This window comes from Neoarius graeffei, chromosome 26 (assembly GCF_027579695.1).
Source record: "Neoarius graeffei isolate fNeoGra1 chromosome 26, fNeoGra1.pri, whole genome shotgun sequence".
In the NCBI taxonomy this organism is placed as follows: domain Eukaryota; kingdom Metazoa; phylum Chordata; class Actinopteri; order Siluriformes; family Ariidae; genus Neoarius; species Neoarius graeffei.
In genome coordinates, this window is record NC_083594.1 from 51,087,431 (window position 1) to 51,109,844 (window position 22,414).

Genomic DNA, 22,414 nt, shown 5'->3' on the forward strand with positions numbered 1-22,414 from the left:
CAGTTTTTTTTTTAAACATAAAGTTCTAACTCGCGTGCCTCTTATCTACATAACTGTGGTATTGAATCACGATCCTACATCAAAATCATCTCAGACCGACGCCTTTAAAACCTGACGCCTGTTTAAAAAAATAAACAAATTTCCAGCAGATGTTCCGGTGCTGAAGTTGAGACTCTAAGCAGCTTAAGAAATCAATATCAGGATTTGCGACCCGTTACAGAGTGATCATGATAAGCACAGGCTGGCGTTCGATCGTGCTCGTGTGCAGCGAGATAATCATCGCTATCTCAGCTCGCCATGCAGATGATGCGCTCACACTGATTAAACATTCTCCTGTCTCAGCAGTGCACAATGCAAACAATATTATATTTATTAAAAGCAACAACAACAGACGATTATTCCATAAGAAGTGAAGTAAATTAATTCACAATTGGTGAAGATTAAATTAAAACGACAAGACTCGAGGTGAGGAGTGGAGGCACTTTAATTAAACGGGTGAAAGGATTATATATAGAGAGTGACCGGTGTAAGGGACGAGGGACGAGTTCGGTCCTAAACATGGTCTGGTTTTGTCAAAAACTAAGATAATGTTGAGTTTAATCAAATGATGATGATAATCTGAAGAGAGCTTCATGAATCTAATGTAGGAGGAGCCTGCTGTTTGATTGACAGACAGGTCTGCATGGACGTATGGGGTAAAGAATAGGCTCAATGAAGGCGGTGTGTGTGTGTGTGTGTGTTATTTCTTGGTGATGGCAGCCACTGCTTTCTTGGCTGCGTCATCCAGGTCGCTAGCTGCAGTGATGGGTAGCCCGCTCTCAGACAGAATCCTCTTCGCCTCCTGCACATTGGTTCCTACACACACACACACACACACACACACAATTAATTCCTGTTACAATGGGGACATTTGGTTCTATAAAAGGCACTTAAAAACCTTGACACATATTGTCCTGTATTGCTAATATTGTGTGTACATTTGGTCCTCAGTGTGAAACACACACACACACCTATTAGCAATGGAATATTTGGTCCTCATAAAACTCACACACACGGTCAGGTATTCCTATTACTGTGCGGACATTTGGTCTTCAAAGCGGGACACACACACATTTTTGTACTTCTATCGTTGTGGGGACTCACTTCCATAATACATTTCCTCGCCCTGAGCCTAACCATCACAACTCCATGCCGAACCCCAACCCTAACTCTAACCTCAACCTCATTCCAACCTGAACCCGAAAACTAAAGTCTTAACCCTCAAACAGCCCTATGAAAAAGTGAGGACCAGCCAAAATGTCCTCACTTCCCCAGAGTGCCCTAACTCTGTGGGGGGAGGAACGTATTCCGGTCCTCAATATGTAGCAAGCACACACACATACACAAACTTGTTTGTCTTACTATCCTTCTGAGGACCTTCCACTGAGATAATTATTAATGCAGTTAATTCAGGGAGGGGTCCAAACCAATGCAACTGCATCGGTCAGAAATATACGTGCACTGCTTGGCATCGGTCACGGGGCATTTGTTTACTTTACCGCTAGCCGGCTACATGGGATATAGCCACGCTCAACCAACAGACCAATGGTTTAGGATCCGACCACCTGTGGTAAGCGGTGATGCTCACCTGATCTAATTACCTGTATTCTCACCATGCTTTATATAGCGTGACCTGAGACAAAGAATCTAGATCAAACCGTTATAATCTCATTATCTCTAGCCGCTTTATCCTGTTCTACAGGGTCGCAGGCAAGCTGGAGCCTATCCCAGCTGACTACGGGCGAAAGGCGGGGTACACCCTGGACAAGTCGCCAGGTCATCACAGGGCTGACACATAGACACAGACAACCATTCACACTCACATTCACACCTACGGTCAATTTAGAGTCACCAGTTAACCTAACCTGCATGTGTTTGGACTGTGGGGGAAACCGGAGCACCCGGAGGAAACCCACGCGGACATGGGGAGAACATGCAAACTCCGCACAGAAAGGCCCTCGCCGGCCACGGGGCTCGAACCCGGACCTTCTTGCTGTGAGGCGATAGCACTAACCACTACACCACCGTGCCGTCCACCGTTATAATATGCTCCAGAAAGAGACTGAAATTCAGAATTCACCATGAATAACGGGGTCGAGTCGCGGTCATAACAGGCCATGCCTGGGCTGTTTTGAAAGGTCTTGGGGAGAGAGAGGTGGCTGTAAATTTTGGCAGGACTTTCCAGGCACATTGCTGACTATTTCAACGACAGCAGAGACACCAGGAACCTGTGGCGGGGGATTCAGACCATCACAGACTACCAGCCCTCGCTGCAGACCTGTGACACCTCCACGTCTCTGCTGAATCAGTTGAACGACTTCTTCGCTCGCTTTGAGGCAGACAACAGCACCACGGCACAGAAGACCCCACCACCTCCCGGCGACCAGGTGTTGACGCTGTCCCCAGACAGCGTGAGGACAGCTCTCAGGACGACAAATGCATGGAAAGCCCCGGGTCCTGATAACATTCCTGGTCGTGTCCTGAGAGACTGTGCCGAGGAGCTCACAGATGTCTTTACAGACATCTTCAACATCTCGTTGAGCCAGGTTGTTGCCTCAAAACCACCACCATCATCCCGGTCCCGAAGAAGCCGTCTCCGTCCTGCTTCAATGACTACCGCCCTGTCGCACTCACTCCCATCCTCATGAAGTGCTTCGAGCGGCTAGTCATGCGGCATATCAAGTCTGCCCTCCCCCCCGCCCTGGACCCTTTCCAGTTTGCATATCAGTCCAACCGTTCGACCGATGACGCCATCTCCACTGCCCTCCACTCAGCCCTCACCCACCTGGAGACAGACTCGTATGTCAGAATGCTGTTCATAGAGTTTAGCTCAGCATTCAACACAATCATTCCTCAGCAGCTCATTCACAAACTGGACCAGCTGGGACTCAACACCTCCCTGTGCAACTGGCTGCTGGACTTCCTGACGGGGAGACCACAGACTGTATGGGTCGGCAGCAACTCCTCCAGCACCATCACACTGAACACAGGGGCCCCCCAAGGATGTGTGCTGAGCCCCCTTGTCTTCACTCTGCTGACCCACGACTGCACACCAACATCCAGCTCAAATCTCTTCATCAAGTTTGGGGATGACACGATTGTGGTGGGTCTCATCAACAATGGCGATGAGACAATCTACAGGAGTGAGATGAGCCGCTTGGCCATGTGGTGCAAGGACAACAATCTCCGTCTGAACGTGGAGAAGACAAAGGAGATTGTTGTGGACTTCAGGAGAGAGCACACCCAGCATGCTCCACTATCTATCGACAGTACTACAGTGGAGAGGGTGAGCACATCTCTGAAGACCTGTCCTGGAGCAACAACACCGCATCACTGGCCAAAAAAGCCCAACAGCGTCTGTACTTCCTCCGCAAACTGAGGAGAGCAAGAGTCCCGGCCCCCATCGTGCACACTTTCTACAGAGGCACCATCGAGAACATTCTGACCAGCTGCATCACCGTGTGGTACGGCGCCTGCACCGTGTCCTGCTGCAAGTCTCTGCAGCGCATCGTGAGAGCAGCTGAGAGGATCATTGGTGTCTCTCTCCCTTCTTTAATGGATATTTATAACTCCCGCCTCACCCGCAAAGCCATCAGGATTGCAGGTGACCCCACCCACCCATCTCACAGCCTCTTCAGTCTGCTGCCGTTGGGGAGGAGCCTGCGGAGTCTCCGGGCCAAAACCAGCAGGCTCAAGGACAGTTTCTTTCACCAGGCGGTCAGGAGGCTCAACTCCCTCCCTGTTCTGCCCCTCCTCCCCCCTCTGCCCCTGCCACAGATTCTGCTCGCACACCCCCCTGCCCCCCCTTCAGCATCTGACATGTCATCCTCACAGTCCCCCCCCCCCCCCAAACATCTCATCGTTCATTAACACACTGAACTCAGGGACCGCACATCTCACTTTACCTCGCTCATTTGCACTATTCCGCACTACCTCATCTTAACAGCTGCTAGTTTGTTTATACTGTTTATTTCATGTTTACCTGCTATACCTCAAGTGCCCTTGACTGTTTGTTTATTTGAACCAATTTATGTATATATATATATATATATGAGTGTTTAGTCTACGTCTAGTTCCTATCTAGAGTGTTTACACTGTTTATATTGTTTTTTTCAATTATTCTATTCTATTTTTATTTATTGCATTGCCTGTTTGCACCGTGGGTCAGAGAGGACTGAAATTTTATCTGTGCTGTATGTTGAACATGTATAGCATATTTGACAATAAAGTTGACTTGACTTGACTGGCCGAGTTATGAATTTTTAAATCGCTGTGTGTGTGCGTGCGTGGCTGGAGCCAGGGCTCACTCAAGTTTTCGGTGAGCCGCGCTCACGTGGAGGGTTCAGGGGTGAATAGCGGACCGAGCTGCGGTCGTAGCGGGCCGAGCCTGGGCTGTTTCGAAAGGTCTTGGGGAGAGGGCGGTACCTGTAAAGTCTGGTGGGACTACAACTTTCAGTGGCCGAGTTATGAATTTTTAAATCCCTGCCTGCACGCAAGGCTGGAGCTAGGGCTCATATTGAAGTTTCGTTCACGCAGGGCTTCGGGGGCGTATAACAGTCTGAGCCGCGGTCGTAGTGGGCCGTGACTGTCCTCTTTGGAAAGGGCTCGGCGTACTCTACAGCCCTGTGAAAAACCAGAGTGATCTGGTAAAATTAGTGAAAATATTTCTGCAAGTGTGCATGTCAGATTCTTGGGCTGAATCCGTCCCTCGGGAATTCATGCTGTGCCTCGAAACTTAACCCTCACCTTGTTCTCAGGAATGAGAAGGAAACTTTTTGGCTCTTATGTTTTTCATTTTGTTAAAAACAAAACACTACTTTCCTTGTGGGGACCATTCAAATGTCCCCACAAGGTCAAAATTGTCAGATTTTAGAATCCTTTGGGGAATATCTTTTCCTCAGTAGTCTATAAACACACAGTGCACCAGTAACACCCCCCCCCCCTTTTTTTTTTAAAACCCACTTCACCCTGTAAAGCTGTGTTCTCTTTAAATCCTGCATTTCAGGGCCTGGATTTTAAAGCAGGACTTGACCGAACTCCGTCCTCTCCGGCCTAGAAAGGCAGCAGCGTTGAAAATGGAGTGGTGCCGCACCACTGGCAGGAGAAGGGACGGGGGGAGCTCGTTCCATTGGCTGAAAGTCAGAGGTCTGGTTTCATTGGCTGAAAGTCAGAGGTCTTGTTCCATTGGCCGCGGTGCATATCGGGTCCAGCTGCCGAGGGCCCTCGTGTGTGAGCTCTGTGCGACTCTGATCAGACGGTCTTCCAGGACGGCCCTTCTGCCCTCAGGGTCCTACGCACAGTTTATAACCTGAAAAAATCTCTCCCTACGCTGCTCACCCTGACACGACGGACAGAGTCGGAGCTAATACCTAAAAAAAAAAAAACCAGGAGGAGGAGGAGGAGGAATTGTGGTTTTTTTTTTTTTTTTGCATGTATGAGATAAAGTGTTTTTGGGGTGTGTGAGTGAGAGAGATGAGGGAGTGAGGTGCACAGCTGGTGATGTGCAGAATTTCTGATTTCACAGGTGAGAGTGCAGCTTGAGGGAGGACAGAACATGCCCACACAAACAAACATGCACACACACACACAGGTATAAGTGTATATCTGTATGCATGGATGAGCTTGCAAAATGGAGAGCAAAGGTGTACGTGTATGGGGGGAACAGGGTGTGTATTTATACACACACACACACACACACACACACACACACACGTGTGTGTGTGTGTGTGTGTGTGTGTGTGTGTGTGTGTGTGTGTGTGTGTGTGTGTGAGAAGTCGACTCTAAACACCAAATGTCTGCACAATAACAGAAATCTATGACGTGTGTAGGTTTTACTGCCTTGTGAGGACTGAATGCCCCCATAGTACGAGGAATACATGAAACGCGTGTGTGTGTGTAGTATTTTAACCAAATAATGACAGAAATATACTGTGTGAATGAATGTGCGTTTCTGAAAATCTGTAGTGCTTTGTGAGGACCCAAGGTCCCCGTAATGACAGAAATACCTATATATGTATGTATGTGTGTGTGTGTGTGTGTGTGTGTGTGTGCACGTGCTCTCTCTCTCGCCCTGCAGTATAATTATGATGGTATCTGCTCTCTAATCAATAGCAGTTTCAGAAGGAATTCAATTACAGCACCACTTAACTACTGATATTTCACCGCCTTTGTCCGCTCACATAACGACTCATTTCTAACACGTCTCCCGCACCGGGCAGCACCAAACAATCAATTGGATAATTTCATTAGCGGAGGAACAGGGCGAACCGGGGCGTGTGTGCTCAGTATTGAGTGTCTGCTGCTTTCTGTCCTGACACGGCAGTGTGAGGAGACACAGAGGACGTGCTCACACAAACACAACCCGAAAAGCATCAGTAATCTTTTTTATGTTGGAAAAAACTTCATCTGTCTCACACTCTGAGTCTATCAGTGTCTGTTTCCACGCCTCACACGTCCGGGGGGGGGGGGGGGGGGGGGGGGGGGGGGGAGGCCCAGTCACTGTTTCAATCATTAACACACACACACACATTATGTTAGAGGCTCTTACTGCGGATACACACTGAGGATCATGCTCGAATCCCACCACTAGGTGCTGCCAGAGACCTACACTACATCCTCATCAATCCAAAAACAATTATTAGATTTAAACCATGAGCAGGAAAAGCTCAGTCTAAGTTTATTCACGTCGTTTATTATACTGTCTGTCTAAACCGAGTTATATTCACAGAAAACATCAGAAATTACCAAGATTATAACGATCACAGAGATATTAAATATACATTTCATATATGTAGGTGTATTAAATATATAGTATAGCATACCAAGGTTACCAAATTAATCAGATTTTAATTGTTAGAAATTTTGAGCTCATTATTGATCACTAATTTAATTTAACAAATAAACGTTCATCTAATAATATACTAACATTAGATTAAATTTTTTTACTGACTGTTAATTACTTATAATTTGAATATTAAATAATTTTCAGTGCACGTTTAGCTGTATAACATAATTTATTCAGTGATTGCTAGTTGGCGTGTAACAATTCACCCAACTCATGATTCGGTTTTACCACCGTATTTTTGGAAAAAAATTAAATTAAGAAACTTTTATTACAAAAACAAGAAACATTTATTTTCCTATTCTTTATCAATGTCAGTTTTCCTGTTGTTAAATTAAAAAAAAACAAAACACCCAAACAAAATTCGTTTAATTTTCCTAACAACCAACAAAATTATTTACTCACATTCGGAAAGGTTGGAGTAAAATAAAAAAGCCTATTAACTAAAATATTCCTTTTTATTAATAATGAAAAAATGAACAATAAATAAACCTTTTCTTAACAAACTTATGAACATTTGTACTTCTTCCAGTTTCTTCTTTCAGCAGTCTGTAAAGAGAGTTTCGATTTCTTGTTAAATCTATTTGTACACAATCACCCAACACCTCTTTTGCATTTGAGATGTTTGTGTGCGTTTTTGTGGTATTAGAGCTGTGTTACATCCGCCTACCGTGAAGTCGCATACTGTACATTCCCGCAACGGAACCTTTGCAGTCCAAATAATGCAATTACAGCAAGAAAACAAAACAAAAAAACTCAGGATTACGCAGCCTGATGATAATCACAATTTGTTTTTTATTTCATCAATTCGAATAGTGCCAAATTTCTACTGCGATTTATTGTCGCAAGATATATCGTGACATGCCTAATTGCTAGTATATTGACTTTGTTTATCGAAGACGTTTTTATTTCTGTTCTTATCTTGTTTGATCCTCCAATACGAGGCGGTATTTCATTGGTAAACAACAACTATTAATACCATTTTGAAGAATCTGAAAAGGATCCACCAATTTAAAAAAAACTAGCAATTTTAAAGCTTGCTTTTATTTTTGCGACTTTAACTTAATTGGACGAATTGATTCACATTTGCAAACATATCAAACGTTGTTTGTTTTCATAAAGCAAAACTCGTCGCAAGTATCAATGCAAAGTTGGCCATCATTAAAATAAGTCCCGAAGCAGCACAACATTGGAAATCTCACTTGTTCCAACTCGAGGTACTTGACAATTAGATGGTCCGAGTCACATGTGGCAGATCTGTGCGGACACGAGCTGAGGCATGTTGTATTTCAACATCAAGGACTTCTCCATCGGAAAACCTCAAACATGAGCACTCGGCATGACAGGAACAGTCTTTGCCATGCTAGCTGTGCACCATTTCTTGTCATGGCGAATATTATCTCTTGTAGTTCCTGTTTTCAACCGTAACAGAAAAAAATAAACAAAGGCAGGTCTGGTGTTCGGTTACCATGCCTCTTCCCAGCAGCAGGGTGTGTGTGAGGTCTCAGGTGGTGGACTGGAAAAACAAACCGTGAGGTCACCATGTTTGTTTTGCTGATGCAAAGACAAAGATATACAGTGAAGTAAAGGTTCAGACAGGGTCATGGTTGTACGGACATATGCAAACAGACACAAAGATCAAGACACGCGCAAGTCAAACAGGTTGTTTGATGTCTCAGGTGGAAATCAATGGCCAACTAATGCAGCTAAACTCGAACTGAGGAACCATTTTATCGCACTCTGTCAGCCATGATCAGAGCTCACAGTGAGAGACAGGCAAGGCTATCGATCTCTCCGCACCATGCAGACACAAACATCATCTTTCACTAGACAAATCATTTTTTGAACTCGGCTCGACCTTTATTGCTTGAGGTTGAGAGGTGCTGCTGAGGTATCCCATCGAGGCTCGACCCCACAGACCATCGAATTCTCAGCTGGAAATACAAGTCCAAACTAAAGGAGCTCCTCCAGGTTCCGTCATACCGGTATTTCTGATTAATTTATTATTCAGTATCTTATCCATGTTTACTCCGAGAGGTGCTTTCAAGGTACAGATGTTTACTCCCCAGCTGGTGATATGAATTACACTTGGGTCCCTCGAGTCCTGGATCTGATATGTCTTGCAAAAGCGAACTAACAAATTCATGTGGGATCAACCCTATTTTCACTGACCCCTTCTTTTCAAGTCCTGATGTTTCCGATGGTCCTTTGTTCTCAGGCCTCAATGTTCCTAATGGTCCCAGATACCAATGTGGCCTGGTGCCCTTGTTTCTCAGCTCCAGTGTTCCCAGACTCCTGTGTTTCAAGGTTCCCCAGATTGCTGTGTTCTCAATTTTCCTTACATCCTCTGTTGTATATCCTCTGTTCCCCAGCCCAGCTTGTTTCTCGAGTCCGGTGTTCCCAGGCCCCCATGTTTCAAGCTTCCCATATTCCCAATAGTAATTTGTTCTCCAGGGTCCTATGTTCCCAAGGTTCTTATGTTCATCATGTCTTGGGTGTATCTGATGTTCCCAGGTCCCAAGATTCCAAGGTCCTATGATTTGAGAACCCTGTTCTTCCAGGGTCCTATATTTCCAGGACCAAACATTTTTGGAGGCTTCTGAGCCAAATGTTTATTGGCCCCTAGATTGTCAAGATGTTTCCAGAACCATATATCCTAGAGTAATATAAATCCCAGTCTCATATTCTGAAGGTCTAATGTTTCCAAGGGTCCTACGTTCCCAGATTCCAATGATTTCAAAGTCAAATATTTCCCGTCCCCAATCTTCCCAGAGTCCGAGAATCCAAGAGTCCCATATTCCCAAGGACCAATATTTCCAAGGGTGCCATGGACCCAGGGGTTCATGTTTCCAGAGTAAAATATTTCCAGTGTCTTTGGTTTCCATGGCCCAGTCTTCCAAGGCTTCTGCAAATCTATCTTCCTCGGGCCCTATTTACCTGTAAGAATGTTTTACAGGAACCGCTACTCCCTCGTCTAAATCCCACATACCATAAACATAACTTTTGCCTCCACTCTACATGGTCTGACACTGTATATTTAGTAAGTAGTACCTAAAACTGTATTTGTTAAATGAGCTGTATGGAACACATTTCTAAATTTTGATTTGAAAATATAAGAATGTTTTGAGCCCAGGGACGGTATGACCCTGGGGACATGGACACAGCCCTGTTGATGCTCACACAACAAGGTAAAAAAAACAAGATATCTAACAGCTCGTGCTTAAACATCAAATATTGAGTTTAATCAGGCTTATAAGCAAAGTCAGAACTAATCTTCCTGCAGCGCCTGCTCTCCGTGGAGCTCGAGGGTCTCTCAGCAAGCTAATGTGCTAGCAGACAGCATGACTTTTGCCGTTTTGTGCCAATTATACTAACAACGAGTCAGAGCAGGCGGAGTGCTTTAAGTTCACTAGCACCTAGCATTAGCATACCCCGGTGAGAGGTCACAAATCAGCAGCTATCTCCTTCATTCTTTTTGCCAGTGCTAACGACTGTTACAATGTGTCACGCATGCTAATGAGGCTCCCTTGCGTGCTACCTTTGCGTGTGGGTGAAAGTTGGGGAGTCCAAAGTCAGCCCCCGTGAGAAGTTTCTGCTGCTTTTAATGAGCACAGTGATGAAAACATTATTATGTGAGGGCACGGCGTTTAGCGAGAGCTAACCCCTTGGTTTCCTGTTGACAGACTGCTAGCGGGGTAGCACTGTTTAAGAAAACCATCCCTGTGAATGGAATCATGATCAGAGTTCCGAACACGCACAACCAAATAATTTTGCTGAGTGGGTCAAGATGGGAAGCGCTAAATTCAAATTCAAATTCAATTTATACTTCATCAGGAACTGTTTATCCCAGTCAGGGTCTCAGGGATCCTGGGAACACTGAGCAGGAAGCAGGAATATACCCTGGACAGGACAGGACAGGACACCAGTCGATCACGGGTACCATGCACACCAAGGGAGGGGCAATTTTGAGTCGCCAGTCCACCAGAGATGGACAAAGTACCCAACTTCATTACTGAAGTCAAAGTACACTGCAAAAAATAAAAATCTTAGGAAGTTTATTTGTCTATTTTCAAGTCAAAACATCTAGCCACCCTTATTATAAGACATAATTGCCCAACAAGCAAAACCTCATTTAGCTAGAAAGGCTAGTTTTTAGATAGTCCATCTTGAAAATCTTGTCTAGACAAAATGTCTTGAAAAAGTCTTATTTGGAGCACCTTTGAAAATAAAAGTTTTTTTAAAAACAAGTAAGTACATTTTGGACATTTGTCAAATGCGGTTCATCTTGTTTCAAGAAAAAAAAAGTATGCTTGTTTTGGGAATAAATGAACTTTACTGAAATCTTTCATTCCAATTCAACTCCACCTTACAGATCCTAAGTTTACTGCGACTGTTTTCTCCGTCATTCAGAGTGAGCTCCTTCTAGATGCTCTACAGACTCTAGACCAGACAAGTGCCTTCAAAAAGGCTATGAGTGAGTGGAGGGTGTTTTAGTGAGGTCTTTTTGGAATGCTGTGAGTTAAGTTCAGTGTTTGTTTGTTTGGGGTTTTTTTTGTGCCTGATCTTGTAAACCCCTCGTACACATGAATAGTCAGTGCTCCCAAAATGCACTGTTGCTTTGGCATTGTGTAAGCACTGTAAGGTGGTGTTTACATTAGACCGTATCAGCGGATCATCAGATTAATGTTTTTAAAACGAGTCGCGTGCACACAGCAACGCCAATACACGGATACGCTAATCACATGACTAATTAGACGGCACGTCACATGATCCCAGTGCATATCGGGCATGCGCAAGTCACTCACCACTTGCAAGTGGAAGGATGGCAAGCGAACACCTTCTCCAGCAGATAAACACACCTGGCTGTGATGTTCATGTTCTCACTGAGTTTAAGCACCTGAAGGAGGTTGAAATGTGTAAATAAACCTCAGTGCGGCTCAGCGCTTCCTCCTGCGCTCCAAATCACTCCGCCCTGAACAGCGAGTGCCCTCTGGAGGGTGCGCACTCCGGCCCTGCGTAGCTCACAGAGCGCGCGAGTGAAGCGCACGAGCAGTGATTCGGGACTGAGCCGCTGTGTGTGTGTGATACCAACGCCAGCGAATCAGGAAGGTGGATGTCACAGTGACGTTGTCCAATGACGACGTCAGCTAGAGCTCAGCACTGCGTTTCCTCGTTCCTCAATGTTTACACAGCACCGGATCAGATACGAACCGGGTTGAATACGTGGGCCCTGGCGGATTCAAGTTGTTCCGCCCGTGGAGTCGTTTCCCGGCGTTTTAATGTGCACGGACAGTGCATCCGCGACGAAAACGAGACGGATACGGTCTAATGTAAACACCACCTAAGTCAAAATGCGTAGACTTTTTTTTTTTTTTGGTGCCTGAGGTCCTGGGGAAGTGGAAGCTTAAGAGATGTTTTAATGTTTGAATGTTGAAATGGGAAAAAAAAAAAAAAAACTTGATGCAATGCTACGTGTCATCAACTTGATTCAAGATAGTCTCTGGTCTCATATCTAGAGTATTTTACTAATTACAGGTCACAAAAGGAGAATCTTTTAAGCTAGCAATGCTTAGTTGTAGAATTTAACAATCCTAATATTAGTATATTTATCTTAAATTCAGTTTTTACTGCTAAGACTTTGTCATGAATTTAAGTGAAATACCCTTAAAATGAAATAAATAAAAATGACTTGAATGGCTAAATGTAAGAAGTACGAACTTGTTATAAGAACTATTTTGATTGTTTTGAGTTAATCAGATCTCGCATAATAAGTTCCCCAATCTTATTTTGGAATTATTTCATCTAAAAACAGGTTAGATTTTTCATCTTACTTCAAGAAATCTTACCAAGTCAAATTTGACTAGTTCCATTGGCAGATTTTTTTCACCTGATTCAAGCAAATATGCTTTGTTTTAATCTTTTATTTCTTATTTTTGAAAGGCCATTTTTTGCCGTTTATGTTTGTGTTCAGAAAACAAGCAAGTTATTAAAACCAAGAAGTGCACTCAAAAGAAGTGGATATACTGTAGAAACCACTCGATGGGATTAGATCCTTACAACGAAGGATTTTTCCTCTGAAAGGAAAATTTACCACCTAAATTTGACAGGAGTAGAATAAATACATTTTGATCCTATTATAGCTGTAACTAAATATACAAATACAAAGACGATAGTTATGCTTCCTATTAATTAACTTAATGTGAAGGTAATCAAGAGATTTAAGGTTTTTTGAAAGACTGTGTTTATTTTTTAGTCTTTTGTATTTGTAATTATTTGTATCTGTACATGCACGACCCCACCAGCTCTGCTGATCAACTTATCGCGTTGAGATTAAAAAAAGTCATTCATTCATTAATTATGAGTTGTAAAAATTATCCATCCGTTGAGTTCCCCAGTGTCTCAAACTACCTGGCGCTGCAGACATCATTCTACACGGGGACACACAGGTGAAAACCTGGAAGAGCATGGAGGAGTGCAAGTTTTTAAATGTGGCTGGGCTAAAGATCTGGGGATCAGGATAGTACAAGATAAATCCTGTATCGTTTCTACCCAGGTAAGGAGGAGTTTCTGGGCTTTTTGTACGCATCTTTGTGATGGTTGCAAGGACGCTACAGGTTTTAGCATCGGGTGTAAACAAACCACAGCCACTCGATTCTCAAGCCTCCCTGCTCTTCTCTTCCAACAGGCATCACAGATCCATATAATTGACCTACAAATGTATTTATTTATTCAGCCTGCTGCGCTCTCTCTCTCTCTGTGTGCTCACACATGCGCGGGTTAAATGTAGAAGAGGAAAGTGACAAAATAAAGGCTTGTTCTTCTTAATTTACCTACAAATGTATTTATTCCACTTGAAAAGTATACGGCAAACCAGCTACCGGGGATTTGGGACACGACGACATCCTGAACTACCGTATTTTTCGGGCGATAAGGCGCACTGGATTATATGGCGCACTGTGAATTAACGTGTCTATGTTCACACATAAGGCGCACCGGATTGTAAAGGCGCATTAAGCAAAACAACACAGTCCGGTAAATCAAACTTTATTCCACTCAGTTGTACCAACAAATACCGGTACAGAAAAATACACTCACTTATTGATTCATTCCTCTTCCAACCCGCTTCGTAAGCATGCCTCTAAACAGGTGCCATTTTGGGGGTCCTTTTACGTACACACAAATGTACTGTAATATAATGTTGAAGCACAGTACGTATTACGTATAAAAAGTGGCGGGGTAAGCGTACTAAATACTGTTCTCCGATTGGTTTATTGTTGCTAGCGTGTACTCCGGGCCCGGGCTGCCTTACATGAATGCACTTCTAGTTTAGACATTACAGTCAGGCAGTCTTGTAGACTGCTCAGAGGTCCTGTTGCAGGGCCGATCAGGTAGTGACACAGCGTACTGTAATGCTCCGAATATCCATTAAGCGGAGCAGCTTCGTTGCTTACCAAAGTCGTACTTACACATTTCGACAAATTTTTGAGCGCACTGTACCACATAAAATCGGTCAGTAAGCACAACAAGTAATCATACGTGGCAGATCACAGAATCCAGGGACACATGTCTGCCCGGGGGCATTTTGAGTTATTGACAGATTCAGAAAGTACAGTTTCTAAGCTTTCCAATGATGCCTTCCATGTGGAGATCTGACAATATTTGAAGAATGTGTGGCCTTTTGAAAGTGTATACTTCTTAAAACAGAAAAGGGAGAAAATCGCCCTCAAAGTTTTCCATCTCAGCTACTCTGGGTGCAGGGCGGGCACATAATGGTGCTCATTTGCATGACATTAAGGAAAGCTCTACCCCCTACGAGCTAGCACGACACTACTTTCACGTAAACAAAGATCACCACGTCAATTTTCCTTCCATGCAAAGTATGCCCAACACAATTATGAAGTACAAAAATAAGTCCTAAAGTATACTTTAACGTTTTGTGGTTGAAAAATTACTCACACCGTAAGAAAGAAAGATAGCACGATGATGACACAACTAACACAACACTAGTTTCATGTAAAGCCTCGGTCACAGCCGGTCTACACGCAAAAAACGCAAGAAACACACGGAGGGCGTGCATGAAACGCACGAGGGCGCGCGTGTGACGTGCTGATTTTCGAGCCGCAGACCGGCCGCAGAGGTTCGTTGTCATGTCAAACAAACTCTACAAGCGCTTACGTTTTTTTCAGGTTGCAAGACAAACTTACGGGCCAACGCGCGTCTTTCTCCGTGAACAAAAAAAAATGCAGCGATTTGGGAAACGCCAAAAATCACACGGCCAAAAAATCGTACGTCCGGTTGTGACCTAGGCTTAACCAAACCACAACACTCTCCGTTACATGCAAAAATAACCACACAGCCTTAGATTAATAAACTCACCCCATCAGAAAGAGAAACGGCGCCTTGCACACACCAATGCCTCCGATGGAATGTAATCCTAGAACGGTCCGTGTATCATCCGATCATTCAAGTATTCCATTCAATCTGGAAAACGAGGTTGCGGTTTTTTTTGCTAGAAATGGTGATCTCCGATGTAAATACCGTGTGTCTGTTTGCTTCGCGGTGTTTGCTCCTCTGCGCTCCGTTTAGTAACTCATTCCATAGTGAAATCACACGCCTGTATGCAGGTTAAGTAGCCACGAGCTCAGCTCGTATCATACAGCTGATTCGCGGAAAAAAAAAAAACAAAAGACTTAAATCATCATGTGAATGGCCCATATGGTAATTTACCCACACCCCCCAGCAGGCTACAGTCCTGACAAAAACGAGACAATTTGCAACAAAAAATGTATGCTTTTCCAACAAAACAATCTATTATCTGAAATACTGATTGCATTCTTCAAGATCTCAACTTGCACATGATGGAAAAAAACAAAAATCACAAATTTAAAAAAAAAATGCTTCTTTTGCGATTATCTCGGATTCGTTTCGGCTGACATGTGTCCCTGGATTCTGTGATCTGCTGAGGCGCGCTGGATTATAAGGCGCACTGTCAATTTTTGAGAAAATTTAAGGATTTTAAGTGTGCCTTATAGTCCCAAAAATACGGTATTTAGTACTTGGCTTCAACCTTGAAAAAAATCTGCTGCCCACTAGACGGCGCTTTGCAGCCCATTAGTGGTTGAGAAACACTCACTACGTTTACATGCACATAGAGAGAATCGAATTTCTGCCATTGCTCGACTGAAATCGAAGTTCAAAATGCCATGTATACACCTTAATTCGGCTGAAATTGAACCGAACTTGATTTCTCGGAATCGAGCTACACGACCTAGTTTATGCGATTTCTGCCGAGCTACTTTGTGCATGTAAACCCTATCGAGCTAGTTGTCGAGCTACTTCCGGAAGTGACGAGTGACGAGACCACAAGCGGGAAACACAACAGCCTCGGTCGGCATGACAACGAATCATGACAACGGCATGAATCTTTTCTTTTTGTGGCATTGTTTGCACTGTTAAAATTTAGCTCACTTACTGTATCACCAAATACAACTGTACAACTGTTGCATAGCTGTGAATTGTGTACATAAACAAGTCATTGTATATATATATATATATATATATATATATATATATATATATATATATATATATATATATATATGTCCAACATCTGAAGAATGTCAATAAAAACAAAACACTTGAACTTTTTGTGTGTTTATTAAGACACAAGTTAAATTGTAAGCAAAAAAAAAAAATTTTTTTGTAAGCCAAAAATGGACTTTAGAAAAATATTACTGTGCAAAATAAGTTGTCTTACAAAACAGTGGTCTGCGCCGGACAGTTTGTAGCCATAGTCTGTTAGAGCAAGCCTAACAGCTTGAACACGGAACTGCTAGTGTTGCCAGATTGGGGGTTTTAAGTGCATTTTAGCGGATTTGAACATGTTTTGGGCTGGAAAACGTCAGCAGTATCTGGCAACACTATAGCTCTTCTTCATGACAACAACCGGAAGTGTACCAACACGATGGGGCGTGTAGCGCCACGTGTGGCTTGGGTGCACAATGCACCTTGCACAATAGCCCGATTTCACTTGTGCATGTAGGATTGGATTTCTCTGGCACCCCTGCTGGGACCCTTTGCTCGATTACCGACAGCAGCTCGATTTGGACGTGCATGTAAACGTAGTGATTGATCTGGATAACATGAGGTCAAGTATTACATTGTACAGCATCACTCATCAAGTGGAGAAAACATGAACGGCGTGGCTCCATTCCCACCTGTTCTATAGAAATGAAGCCAAAACACCTCCGCCATGTTGTCAAATTTGAAGTCAGATGAACATGAGCACATTCGAAAATTCTCTTTATTCCATCTATCCGGGGAGCTTCAACAGTATCAGCTGGAGATATTTCATTAATACGGATGCATCAAGGAAGGACATTTATCATATGAACTGGAAATTCGCTGACACTGATGTCACTAATGTTAGTCATTCATCATACCAGTGACTTAATAACTCCTGATTTGGTCGTGAATGTGTTCACTGATGAACAAATGGATTTTACGCAAATTACGAAAGCTGGCTGTCTGGATGTTGTTAAGACCGAAATAATATACAGTCGCTATTATGGTGGCCATATGGCGAGGTAGCTATATACTGAGGATATTACACAGTTATACGAAGCTACTGTATGAAGTTTATCTTCGAGTGGCGAGTGTATACATCACAAGCGAATGAAGCAAACGAGTGAAAATATTTTCAACACGTGAAGACAAACTTCATATCTTTGTACCAACGTGTAATGTCCTTTATATTATATGAACACAGACACACACACAAAAAAAATCAAGCTAATCAAAAGAATGTTAATTCTGAACCGGTTTGCTATTTTGACAACACGCGTCTAGACGGCGGGAAAACACTGGGAGTGACGTCATCGGAGTGAAACATCGGTGATTATTATCCAAACAGGACACTTTTTCAATGGAATAAAAACGTGTTCTATTCCCTTCTAGCCGGTTTCGTTCGTATGGTTTGACAGCATGCGATATTGTTAGCACATCGCTTATTTGACGTGTATTACGTCACTCTACCCAATGGAGAATGAGCGTTGAATATGGTTTACGATATTGCATGGTTGTCAAGACAACATGACATCACACATCAGAGACGTCAAACTTCTCCGCTAGCGAGTGTGACAATTTGTAAACAAACATGGTCGCCAGGTTTGCTTCATTAAATACAGAAGATTGAGAGATAATGATAATAATAATAAATAATAATAATAATAATATTGGCTGACTTATTTCGTGGTCTATATTCCATTCAGCTACTTGTCTTCGACTTGTTCAGGATCATGCTAGCTGAATGGAATATATCTGATAGACCATGAAAAAAAGCCAGCCAATATTATTTAAATATAAATGTCACTCAGATCCCGTGATGTATTTCGTATGAAAAATGTGAGTTTTTCAAGACAAGAAGATAAACTTCATATCTTCAAGCCAGTATGTGATTTTCTTTTTATTATATCGACACATTCACAAACAAAAAGCCCACAAATTTACCAAAACAATTAATTGATTTCCTCACGAGTGACATATCGAGATTTGTGTCCCGGTTTTGGTTCTTCATGTCCTGGATGGAGCGCGTATGAAAAATACCAGTGGTGTATTTCCCAGTAAAACACTGGGAAATATAAAGCTTTATAAGCTAGCATTTTCCTATAAACCCTCTTGATGCTTGAACTGTTTTGAATAGAAATGGCAAACAGTTTTCACAATATCCACATTCACTGGATATGAGCAACAGTGTGCGTCGATTGGTGACTCTACTACTAGGATATCACCTCACTAGGGCTGTAACAATATGCGTATTGAAATCGAAATCGCGATACGCAGAGCCACGATCCATGTCGCGATACAAGAAGGCAGAATCGCGGTACACCCTTTCAAACTTCTCCTCAGCCCAAAAACAGAGGTGCTTCCAAACTTCAATTTATGAATACTTTACTTTTTATTTAAACTTACTTAAATTACTTTTATTTTTTATATCTATTAGTAAGTCGTTTTTTCGCCGACCTGCGACAACCTTCTGCGAGTCACGCAACGTCCACACTCGCCACTGGCAGAGCATTCATTTCTTTTAAGCGGTCGCCATTCTGGTTGCGACGCGGGGAGCGAATCTGTAAACAAGCAGCTCATTGGCTGGCTAGGTGTGCCACAAGCCAATCACAATCACTTGACCGGAAAGGCATGCAGTGTTGCCAGATTGGGTGGGTTTAGGTGCTTTTTGGCTGGTTTTGAACATATTTTGGGGTGGAAAACGTTAGCAATATCTGGCAACACTGAAGGCATGTCTGTTTGGGCGGAAGCCTTCTGCGGCAGTTACATTTTGACACGCGAGCAATGTTTCACCATAAAAATTCCGTAATTTCCATCTGTTTTCCGCGATCACAGAAAATCATTGGCCCTATGAGAGTGAGACAGTGAGAGAGCCACCCCTATACCCCCCCCCCCCAAAAAAAAATCTTAACGGATTTACACGATTTGGAAAAATGACTTTTTCAGAACCGAAAAAAACAGAGCTTCCGGCTCAACAGTATTATTTTGAGAAATAAAACAATCTTTGGATATACATTTGTTCATTTTTGCATACATATTACTCATTCTCTGCAGTGGTCTGAATTATTTGTTATTAAATAGTTAATGTAAGTAAGTAAATGTTAATAAGTCAAATTTACTACTTTAAAAATACATTTTAAAAAAATCGTGGGTGTATCGAATCGTGGGTCAAAAATCACGATAGGAATCGAATCGTGAGTTGGGTGTATCGTTACAGCCCTACAGCTCACATACCATGAGTAGAGAAAAACAAAACGGCGGCGCGTGTTGCTGAACCAACCAAGGATGAAATAAAAACTCGACTTGAAAAAAACAAAAATACAAGCAATGCAAAATATGGAATGAAAGTATTTGATGGTAAGAACATATCTTTTTTTTAATTTTTCAAGAATTATTTTTATTATTGCTGCATTTTTCACAAATTGCTCCTGTCACTTCGCCGTTTTTTTCCATTCTTCATCTTTAAGCATTAAAATTTGTTGAATTTTTTTTTTTAAGACTGGTTCAAAAACTCCAAGAAGTTTGAAAATGACAACTGAAATATCCAAGGAATAATTAAATAAATGTCTAAAGCTATTTTATACCTCAGCACGACAACAAGATGGCGCTTTCGACAAAAAAACAACACTGAAGTCAATTTGTGCCGCCATCGATAGGTTTTTAAGAAGTCCACCAAAGCAGAAATGATTTTCTCGGATGTTTTGCAGGCAGTTTTTATTGATCAAATTTGCAAAAAATAAAAATAAAAACGCTCCGTTTCTCAAAATCCAGTGAATGCGGATAGAATAAAACAATTATTCCACTCAATCTCGTCGTACATGGATTATAGCCGCTGCTATCAGCTCATGTATGACTCGATTTTGTGGAATAACTTCAATATTCGTGTCCAGAAAAGTTTAAATCAGTAGGTAGGTATATGTATTGTTCAGACAGGGTCCGATACAGCTGCTGCTGCAGCCAGCGTCTTCTGAGTCAGCTGTCAATCATTTCATTCCCAAGTGTAGCCACGCCTTCTTACTTTCTAGTAAGAAAAATGACATTTAAAAAAATAATTTCTGGGGGAAGATTAAAAAAAAAAAAAAACCCTGCAGTTATCAGTGTCGAGAAAACTAACTGTTTGAATTACACTTCCGTTCAAAAGTTTGGGGTCACCCAGACAATTTTGTGTTTTCCATGAAAAGTCACACTTTTATTTCCCACCATAAGTTGTAAAATGAATAGAAAATATAGTCGAGACATTTTTCTGGCCATTTTGAGCATTTAATCGACCCCACAAATGTGATGCTCCAGAAACTCAATCTGCTCAAAGGAAGGTCAGTTTTATAGCTTCTCTAAAGAGCTCAACTGTTTTCAGCTGTGCTAACATGATTGTACAAGGGTTTTCTAATCATCCATTAGCCTTCTGAGGCAATGAGCAAACACATTGTACCATTAGAACACTGGAGTGAGAGTTGCTGGAAATGGGCCTCTATACACCTATGGAGATATTGCACCAAAAACCAGACATTTGCAGCTAGAATAGTCATTTACCACATTAGCAATGTATAGAGTGGATTTCTGATTAGTTTAAAGCAGGGCTTTGAACCAGAATTTTTTTCCTATTGGTTCGTTCCGAACAGAAACGGAATTTTAACGTTTCTGGTTTTGGGTTCCACCATTAAATAGACGTTCCCGAACCGGTTAGAACAAAAAAATTTCGTTCCCGGAACGGTTAATTACGTTCCCTGTCAGCTGTTTAACAAATGGCTATAAAATTATGTCTCTGTCTCATCCAGCTTAAGCCAAATGTAGGCTAATTCTATTACAACCTTCATTAAATAAGACAAGAAATAATTCAAAACAATTATTATTTCAAATGTTGGCGATTTGGATTCTCAGTACGTCTTCCCATCTACACAAATAGAAAAAGTGCCAAAAATGAAAGAGAATTCGTTTAGTGTGTTACCAAAGGCTAGTCAGGCCCTATGCATTGATAGGCTAACAGAGGTTAACGTCATTTAATGTTCGCGAGCCTCTCATTAACGTGGACAAATATATTGATATCGTGTTTGAAATTGACGTTTTTGAATAACGATAGACTGCAATATTTACCTCTTATTTAAGATGTGGAGACGTGATAGTAGTCCACCCTCCCGCTCTCTCCATTCAGTCAGCGAACGTCACACAGGAAGTGAACCCCAGCGGGTCATAGAAACTTGTGCAGGAGAAGAATGACTTTTTTATTTGTAGGCTACGGAAACTTTGAGGAACGAAATAAAAACCGGTATTAACCGGTTACCATTATTTTTAATAAGCGTTTCTGTTCCGGAACATAAAAAATAATAAAGTTTCTGGTTTCGTTTCTGTTCCATGTGAAATAGAAAAAGTTCCCGGTTTTCGTTTTCGTTCCTTGAACCGGTTCAAAGCCCTGGTTTAAAGTGATCTTCACTGAAAAGAACAGTGCTTTTCTTTCAAAAATAAGGAAATTTCAAAGTGACCCCAAACTTTTGAACGGTAGTGTAGATACTGGAGATGGAAAGACAGTTTAGATGAGAAACGTGACGTGGAAAAAAGGCGATTTTGTTTTTGAAACAACACACAGGGATGGACGGGGTTACGATCTGTACTGCAGGGGCGCGACACCCGTTTTAGAGACGAGATGCTCTCGACGGTTTCTACAGTCAAAGGTGTAACTGATGCAAGGACATGTGTCACTCAACAATATCAGAACCCGTCTCTCTCTCTCTCACACACACACACACACACACACACACACACACACACACACACGCTAACCTTCCAGCCGGACAACCAGGGGCACCTTGAGCTCCAGCTCTCTGCAGGCCTTTGTGATGCCATTCGCGATGATGGCACAGTTCACAATCCCGCCAAAAATATTCACCAGGATGGCCTCCACCTAAAGGGAGAGAAAGAGAGAGATGAAGGTGGATAAATACTGAGAAGCAAATAAAACTGCTCGCGAAACTGATA

The 22,414-nt window shown here is 42.5% G+C and overlaps 1 protein-coding gene across 1 annotated transcript in view; it reads right to left on the reverse strand.

The window, feature by feature from the left end:
• Positions 1 to 466: 466 nt before the first annotated feature.
• suclg2 (succinate-CoA ligase GDP-forming subunit beta) overlaps positions 467 to 22,414 on the reverse strand; it is a 198,436-nt gene continuing 176,488 nt past the window's right edge. The window contains exons 10-11 of the mRNA XM_060909907.1: positions 22,220 to 22,340; positions 467 to 855 (exon numbers count right to left, since the gene is read on the reverse strand). Of these exons, the coding sequence (XP_060765890.1) occupies positions 740 to 855; positions 22,220 to 22,340 (237 nt within the window). The 3' untranslated portion in view covers positions 467 to 739. The remainder of the gene's footprint in view (positions 856 to 22,219; positions 22,341 to 22,414) is intronic.